Source organism: Dermacentor silvarum, chromosome 2 (assembly GCF_013339745.2).
Source record: "Dermacentor silvarum isolate Dsil-2018 chromosome 2, BIME_Dsil_1.4, whole genome shotgun sequence".
Lineage (NCBI taxonomy): Eukaryota > Metazoa > Arthropoda > Arachnida > Ixodida > Ixodidae > Dermacentor > Dermacentor silvarum.
Window position 1 is genome coordinate 198,521,628 of NC_051155.1, and position 9,404 is coordinate 198,531,031.

The following is a 9,404-nucleotide window of genomic DNA, read 5'->3' on the forward strand; positions in this document are numbered from 1 at the left end:
GGCACAAAGACTGCATTTTTATATGGCCTGCTAGTTCTGCACCTTGCATAAAAGGATGAGCTGACGAGTCAACGAATAGGTTCCACATCATTGCAGTGTTATACTACTAGTAGAAAACTATATTTCAGCGCAGTGACGTCAGCTTCGACCACGAGATGCAGTTACAAAGACCGAGGTGGCTTAAGAAATCGTTAACTGGGCGCTGCGAAGCAACAGAGTACAGTTTACGCGGGAACCACACAACACAAAATATTTATCACAAGATAACCAGTCAAGAGCAAGTTAGAAAAGTAATGAATGTGAGGGATTCAGCTGAAACTTCTTTCTTCCGCTGTAGGTGTCATCGCATGGTGCCCTGTGATTAACTGAAAATGTACAGAAAACGTTTAAGAGGCGCGTAACTTGTGGGGGGCTCTAGCTACTGAAATGGCCATCCACACCAAGTGTTATCCTGTTGTAAAAAATTGTTGCAATCCTGCCCCGCCGAACCTTTCCCGTTACTTTTGATATTATGGACTTTAACATGCCAAAAGAACCATGTGGTTATGAGGCACGCCGCAGCGGGGGACTCTGGATTAATTTTGACTGCCAGGGGATCTTTAACGTGCCCCAATGCACGCCCCACGGGCGTTTTAGCATTTCGCCGCCATCCAAACGGTACCGCGACCTTGTGATTAGCAGCGCAACGTCATAGCCGCTACGCCACCACGGCGGGTTTTCGGTTACCTTCTCAGTTCCCTTTGGTTTAGCAAACCTAAAGCATTTATACAAGTCGTAACTTGAACAGGAGAGGAACTATACGTACTCTTACTCTATAGCGACTTTTCCTCCAAGGTAGGTTTGTTGAAGGGTTGAAAAGCGGGCGATTTGGAATCTATACATTCTTGGGCAGCACATATAAAAACAAAAAACGAGGAAGGATACAGGAAAAGCGCTGGTGCCCTGTATTCAACGCTTGTCCAGCGCTTGCCCTGTATTATTTCTCGTGTTTCGATGGTAAGTGCACTGCCCAAGAATGGGTAGATTTGTTCCTCGAGCAACTGCTAGAACATGAGATGTATATTGCAAATCAGGTACTTGCCATGTCGTCCGCCAGCATGAAGACAATGTGTGGCCGAGGCGAGCACACCGCAGGCAAAAACTCCGCACATAATAATACGTGAGTAAGTACTGTCGAAAACGTTCTGCGGATCACAGCGTGATGGTGAGGCTGTGGCTTCTGCAGGAACATTTCCTACGTTAGCTTGTATGTAAATCTTATGAAAGCCAACAACTTTTTAAGAACTGCCTGTTATTGGAGGCGGAAAGGTTGTGAGACCAGTTGTCGTGACCCATGTAGTTCACGAGCTCAATCCTTTGCAGTCTCTGCACTCACCGGTGCCAGTAGCCTTAGTATACATACCTTACTCAGTTATCTAATCTTCTGTACACCACAACAGATCGACAGTTATGTGTCATTTTTTTCTGTTATGCTCTTTGTGTCTGTACTGCGCCGCTATCGTCCAGTGACACTTGACTTGAAAGATCAGGCATGAAATCGCGTTTTGCTTTTTTTTTGCCTTCCAATTTGCAGTTAGGCGAGCACCATAGTGGCGTCAGTTAGGAATCTCATGCCATGCACGCTGTTATATTTCCAGCCTTGAAAGCCACATTCGTGGGCAAGTTATTTGGAAGTGTTCGGCAAAAATAAATCCAAGGAAGATGCGTTAAGAGTTCAGCAAGTTTCAACTTACGTTGAAAAGTGATTAGCTTCGTCATATCATACCTTTGATTTTGTCGCGATAAAGAAAAAAGTGAACCAAGGTTACTTGCTTACTGCACCTGGTATAATAGTGCGGAACTGATTCAGAAACAGTAAATGGTTATCTTGAGTACTTAGGTTATCTTGAGTACATAGGGCCCATAAAATCAATTGGGTTCGATATACTCACACATACAGTTTTCAGCAGAAAACTTACCGCTGAGAAAGAGCATCTGCCTTTTTTTTCTCCGTGGTTCACAGTCGACTGTCCTTATTTTTTAGGCTTCGTGCAGAAGGCCTCTTCAAGACGCAGTGCTTGTGTATCTAATCACCAAACACGTGGACGAGGTCTAGCAGGGACTCCATCGCAGCCAGTAAGAAAACACTTCAGAGGTACGGGAGATACCAGGTGCACGTGGTAAACAGTATAGAATAGACAAGTGCTGATAGAAAACTTCCGGCCGGCAGACCGAATAATCAAGTGGCATGCGCAATCTTTCCATTCGAGGTTCACTTGTTTTCAGCAAACCGAGTTTACAGAGACAAGCAGCTAGCTGTTATTAAATGTGACTGCTTAATGAAGCCTAACTTAATGGCCATTGCCGAACGCAGAGGGGTTTCTGAGATTTGTTCAGCAGTAAGAGAACCCTTCGTGAGAGAATGGTTCCAGTCATTGCCTTAGGTGGCCGCGTCCTTTCTTCTGTTTCTTACTATCTACTTCCGTATTCTAGAATTTTGGCTGCAAGTGGTTGCAAACTTTTTACATGCGTCCCTCATGTGAGAGAACAAGATAAGGAGACACGAAAGGGGAAGGTCATGGAAATGAATCAAAACAGATAATTCGGTTTGCTGAACAACACTAGGGAACGGGGTTGGAACAGATGAAAAAACAAGAATTACATGTTGCTGCTTGCATGACTGCAACATATGCTTCGCGAATGCCTACGTGCGAGAGCGGTACACGGTTACACTTTCGCTGGCAAGCACCGGCAGTCACACATTATCGAGGGGTACTGTTTTGGACTCATGGTGTGACATGACGGCGGCAATAACAGCTAAAGGTCTGCGCTTAACCATTTGCACAGCACTGGGCTGGGTCCGATGTTTTCAAGAAACCACTGCGTTATATGTTCATTGCACATATCTTTCCCGGTCACCATCGTGTTCCGTTATTGTTTTGTCACGTTTCGTCCTTCATATGAACAGAGCGATAAAGCGCACTAGCTCAGGTCCACATCCCCTCTGAAACAGGACGACGACAAATAGCCACCTAGCGTTTTCAAACTAATCAGGCCTTACATTTATTGAAGTCTGGCACTTTGCATATCTGAACTTCCCATTATTTATCTTCATTACAAGCTGTAGCTCTATATTGTGAAAAAGAGAGTGTGGAAGCAGGAAAGTCTGGGAGGTTAACCGGACGGGCGTCCAGTTCCATATTGTGAAGTTACACCTATGCCTGTAACGGGCCTAGCTCCATCGCTCTCCTGCTTTTTTCCACCAATACTACAGAAGTATCTCGCTTGTCTTGACCACTGACGTAATAATGCTTCCATCAGCTTTAAATTCTAGCTTTCCTGGAAGAAGAACGTCCCCTATGGTCCTGACTGGGTGAATATATTGGCATTAAAATAAAATTCAATGAGCCGTCTCCCGACTTGTTGCAGCCGACACATTGCTCAACCTGTTGCGACAATTACCTCCTCAGCGTTTTTGTCCTCAGGCAGCCAGCTCGTGCCTCAATTAGCTATGTATTGCCCTTTGTGTTATCGAATAAATTTTCTCTGGTGATACCATGCTTGGAATTTTTGTAAATTTACCTAAACCTCTGTTTCCATCCTTAGCATCCAACGTTCCACCTATGTTTCTCTCACTCTCTTGTATTACTCCGGGTTGTCTATTTGCAATTTCGATTATCCTGTACTTCGTTGCCTGCTTTCTTGAACTACTCATCCATTTCGTGTCTACGCTATTAAGGTGCAGATATTTGTGTACTTTAACCACTGATTTATTTTCATCCATGTTCCTGAGCCTTTCTTGAAAAAATACTTTTGCTCTGCGTTTTTCAGCCTTCAAAAGACGGCCAAACCATGTCACCCTTCACTGCCTCACTTTTCGTTTTACTTGAAGCCCTCAATTCCAATCAGCCCACCGAGCTTCGGCTAACTTCTAACCACGACAAGGCCTCTGATTTTAAGCACAAAATGGCATTTGCGAACGTTATCGCTGGCATCATTACCATTTCCCGAATTTCTTCGCACTACCTCATACTTACTGTAGCCCCAAAATTCTGTTTCATTATAACTACAATCCACTTCATCTTCGGATTTTGTTGGTGGATGGTCGTGCATGTCCTTTTCTGTTTGTGTATACCCAGGCAGGTGTTTATATTGCCTAACTATGGGCATGACTTGCTGTTGAATTGATATAACTTTACTGCTTGTCTCTTCAGTAAACATCATAAAGCCCAACTTTGCCACGCTAAAATGACGGCATAGATATGTCACTTCATTACCACACGCATTCATCAGCCCATGGAAACTCTCTTGCACCAGCTGTCCGTTACGCTTGTAACATGAAACAAAACCTCATTTATTATTTTTCAGCGGTACTCCTATTCTCCTGACACAAATCTTCAACAGCAATAGAGGCAGAGGGCGTCCTTGATTCACTTCTAGGTGAATTTCCGATAGTTGTCTACATTTTTGGTCTTCCCAAATGATTTATACTCGGTTCTATCTATCTAGAAATGCTGACCTCATATTCTCCTCGTTCGTTATCCATAATGCTCTATTTCGAGTAAATCAAATGTCTAACGCTTCAAGATATTATCCTCTAAGTGTCTGCCTGGCGGGAATCCATTCAGTAGTTCCCCAAATATATCATTTCTCTCCACCCACTTCAACAGTTCTAACTTTAAAGACTGCATTGCTATTCTACACATTGTCACTTGTAGTGACGTTTATTAACCACAGTAGCACACTGCAAGTCACGGAACTAACTGTTTATTGAGCGACCCGAGCCCAGCAAAACAACACTCAGAACAATGATGACGTAGAGCACACTCGTCGATCGTGGAACTTTGATCCGCGGGTCAAACAGGTCAAACGGTCAGACGCGACGGATATTTATACTTGACTCAAGAAGATCCAGCGTAATCATTGGTGCGCGTACAAGTCCTCCCATGTACAACACTATTCGCGTCACGCATGCAATCTGATCACAAAAGGTTCGGCGACAACACAAACAACAGATAGAATCGGCTACAAGAATAGAGAATGTTTTCATACATGCAGGTGCGACCTGCGCCGAGTGATAATGTTTGACGCGGTGAAAACTGGTCACCCGAAAAAGATAAACACGTAGGTGTCAATATCACTGATGTTTCTATAACTGGGGTGCTGGAGCTCGTATCATTGTGTTTGCGTTTATAGATTATAATCGCCCAGTTTCATGACACCCAATTGAAATTTTATGTCTTTTAATCACTTGCTCGATGGCACTAGGCAGCTGTGCGATGCTCTTTGGACACGACTGTTTGATCTGCTGTATTGGGATTTATGTGGGCCCTAATGTCTTGTTATTAGAGACATTTCTTCCATTTTCTTTCTTTTCAAATTTTAATATTTTGCTGGAACTGTCTGAGGCTGGAGCTTTATTTTCTGTCAAATTGACTAAAAATAACCTCCCTTGTTCTACTGAAGCCCGTCGTCGCCTTCGAAGATGTTACCGTCCTGATCGCGGTATGAAAAGATTGCTGATATTTTGGAGGTACTTCTAGTGTCCTGACATGGTTCCGGAATATTTTTATTTCACCTTTATTTCTTTTGCGGTTTCCATGCACCCAGTGATCACGTGTACAATTAATATTTCTTGCACTAGTTCACTAGCCACCTTTTGTTTTACCGGCGCTTGTTCCATCTTAAGCAGTACCTCATCTTCGTGCAATCCCAACCTTTTGGTTTCTCTGTGGTTCTTAAACACCAGTTTACGCTCATTTATGGCTTGTTTTAATCCTTTATACCACCGCTTTTTTCTTAAGTGACTAATAGCAGAGATTGGCGCCCTTATAGCGCCACAGGCTACTCCTTGTCACTCAGTGAAGGAAACAAATATGCACGAAAAGAGTGAATAATGTAATAAAATAGGGCTGCTCCTTGTCACTTAGCAAAGGAAACAAATAAGTACAAAGAGAGTGAATAATTTCACAAAATATGACACTCAGTAGAGCACCAGATGTATAAACACAATACACTCCACCAGTACAAGAATCACAATGTTTTATGTATTCGTTTAGAATACATGTGCATATATAAAGTCAAATATTTTGAATGGCCAAAGCACAGAACACAAATAATTACAGATAGCGTAATCACACGATCACCTCATAAATAATAGAACACATAACAACATCTATATCGATATTTTAGCTCATTGGGATAAACTGAAAGTTAATATTTTCTCTAAATGTGTGTGTCTTCAAAAAAACTTCTTTTTTAAAGCGAGAAGTGATCTTTTCTGAAGGCCCGCTGTTGGCCCTAAACCAAGTAGCTTTTTCAGAGGGAATGGTCTTCTATTTAATAGCAACAAATTTGCTTGCAATACTCTTCCTGGTGAATCATATTTTGTGCACTCGAGGAGGAGATGGTGTATACATCTTCGTCTGGATGGCCACAAGAACACTGTGGACTATAGAGGCACGTTTTATCCTGTATAAAAAGTGTCGCGTAAATGCAGTACCAAGCCACAGGCGGTGAAGTAATGTTTTGAATTTTCTTATTTCTCTTCGATTTGATAGAATTCCTAAATTTGTACATGGGCCTATAATGTATAACTACGAGTTTGCTGTTCAAACCAGGTAGTGTTGCTGAGGCGATGGAATGTCTGTCTCAGGAAAGATGGATTTCACTACGCGAAAGAGCAAGATTAATTGTCTGTGCGTTATTGCGCACCCGATTCTCAGCTGCATCCGCTGCAGTGTTACCAGGAATATTGCACTGTACTGGTATCCACTGAAATGAAATTGCGGGATTTATTGCGCTTGCTTTTGTGTGTTCTTTGAGCGTATCCTGCAAGAGCAAAGTGTTTAAAGAAGTTTTCTTATTGGTTTGTAGTAATGCGAGAGTGGCTTGCGAATCGTCAAGAATGACCCATTTTTGCGCATTTTTTACTGATATTATGAAACGAAAAGAACACACAATTGCAAACAGCTCTGCCATGGTGGAAGATGTCTCCCAGGATAATTTAAATGTTTACTCTAGCACCAAATGTGGAATGACGAATGCTGAAGCAGAGGAATGTTTGGCATGAACTGTCAATATACACGTGGATGTACTGCTGATATAAAGAGTGTATTTGGAATAACGCAGGTGCTGTGTGGCTACCATAAACATGTCTGTCTTAGATATCATCCCCTCGACCGATAATTCTTTTTTAGGACTTGTTAACATGCAAGGAGAGTAACTAAAATGCACTTTGCATAATTCAAATCTTGGCAATAATGCTTTATGTTCTTGAACAAAATCGTGATTTTGCTTTTGCTTCGTTCGCTAAGCGCAAGGTTTAACGGATGCTTCCGGTGTTTAGTTGAAGATGCGATAAACATGTCAGCATGTTTCAAGCGTTCGTATGACTGAAAATGGTGGGTGACGAGCTTCACAAATTACTACAGAACTCGGGGTAGCTTGCGGAACCCCAAGACACACTCTCAGCCTGCTTGCCAGTAAACATTGAAGACGTTCCTCAGAAGTTAGCGATAAACCACGGAGAATAGGTGCTGAATAAGCATTTTCTTTAAGAGCGGAGCTGTTTAAGCAAGGCGCAATGTGTCTGCTCAATAAAGGAAAACATCCTCGCCGAGCGAGAGCATTGCCTACCAACCACCTCGCGGAGCGGCGTGTGCTTCGCCTCCTCTCCATGCCGTGCACAAGTTGCCTTGACATGGGACGTTAAGGAGAGGGAAGGAGAGCATGCGCTATGAGCGCGCTATTCTCGGGAGAGAGAAAGAGAAAATGAGAGCGAGAGCGATAGAGAGAGAAAGAAATTGTAGCAGCACCAACGAGGCAACGAGCAGAGCTGCTGCCGAAGCCATTCGCGTTTCCCCGTTTCCCCGCGTTCGCGCCGAACGCGCGCGGTGTCCGTGAATGCAGCAGGCGCCCATGGCGGCAGCTCGGCAGGTTTCGACCAGCCACGCCCCGGCAAGTGTGGAGGTGCAGCTTGGCCGTGACATCACCGGGGATATAAAGCTCGGAGCCAGCGCGACGGCGACACAACTGTCGTTGACACTGTGGCGAGTACATGTAGCCTTGACATGGGACGACCAAGGAAGATCCGGACACCCAGAGAAGAAGCCGCTCATCTTGAAGCGAGAATCTGCGCGTCGGCGGCGAGCCGATTCGGAATACCGTGCCTAGCAGCAGTTAGGATTTTCTGACAAAACTTAGCCAAGCCCAGTAAAACCTGGAAGAAGTTAGGTTGATCACGAGCTGCGCTGTTTACTCCAGCCTTGCACCGCTACTGCAAGCTGCCCACGTTCTTTTGCTTTATGAGCGCGTTATGAACTTGTAATAGTGTAGAGACTAATCCCCCCATGGTTGTGCCAGCTAGTCAGCGAAGTACGTTTATTACAGTATTGGTATGATTTTTTTAATTGCGCGGAGGTGCGATACCCATGACAACTGGCGGCCAAGGATACCGTCAAGACGTTGTGCTCGTTCACGAACATTAAAGTTTGCCCTTGAAGCGTAAGGTTGAAAAGTTTGAAATTATTCAGCTGTCGTCTAGTGAAAGGAAGTATGGCTGTCTTTGCGTATGAGAGACTCATGCCTCTGTCTTTTTAAAAAAGTGGGATAATATCAAGGGCCTCTTGCAGTTTTGTTTGAATGTCTTGTATATGAGATTCAAAAACCCGTATGCAGGTGTCATATGCATACAGAGAATACTGCAGGCCAGACGGTAGTTTTTGTGGCAAGGATGCAGTGGCACAGATGAGTAAAAACGAACTGAGAGCACTGCCCTGTGGAACGTCTTGCGTGATAATGTGATGATTACTCTCTCCTTAATTGGTTCCATCAATATTTTTCTTTTGCTAATGAAATTTGATATGACCGCAGTGTTCGGACATGCAGACCAAGCTCTAACATACCAGCAAGAACGTGTATATGTGACACACAGTGTTGAATGCTCTCTAAATGTCAGTGAATACTGCGATTGTCACATTTCCACACATGCGTGCGTGTTCGATGCATGTGACAATGTATAATACTGCATCCATTGTATACCGCTTTTGTCGAAAACCTCTCATGTAGTTCGAAAGCAGATTTGTGTGTTCACACCGCCATTGCAGTCAACTGTCTACCATCTTCTCCGTTAGTTTACAAAAACAGCTTGTGACACTCACTGGTCGGAAGAAGTCAAGACAAACTGGTTTCAGTACTGCAATTACACGAGCTAATTTCCATGAATCTGGCAGAGTCTCTCTTATACAGATATCAATAAATATCTCCAAAAGAGCCATTCTACCTGCTGGACGGAGGTTTTTTAACATCACATACATGACGCCGTTTGGGCCAGCAGTTGTTCTTGTACGGCATAACGTGTAAAATCACGTTTCAATTCCTCTAAGCTAAACTCACAGTCAAATTGAGGGTGTTGTGACGTAAAG

General features: G+C 43.6%; 1 protein-coding gene across 2 annotated transcripts in view; it reads right to left on the minus strand.

The window, feature by feature from the left end:
* LOC119442426 (arylsulfatase B-like) overlaps positions 1-2,072 on the minus strand; it is a 36,354-nt gene extending 34,282 nt beyond the window's left edge. Inside the window, exon 1 of one of the 2 annotated variants that reach the window (XM_037707302.2) lies at positions 1,082-1,554. In XM_037707302.2, coding sequence (XP_037563230.1) covers positions 1,082-1,231 — 150 coding nt within the window. In that variant the 5' untranslated portion in view covers positions 1,232-1,554. Of the gene's footprint in view, positions 1-1,081; positions 1,555-1,958 lie in introns of those variants that run through there. The other variant, XM_037707305.2, reaches the window with a different exon arrangement.
* Positions 2,073-9,404: the final 7,332 nt, after the last annotated feature.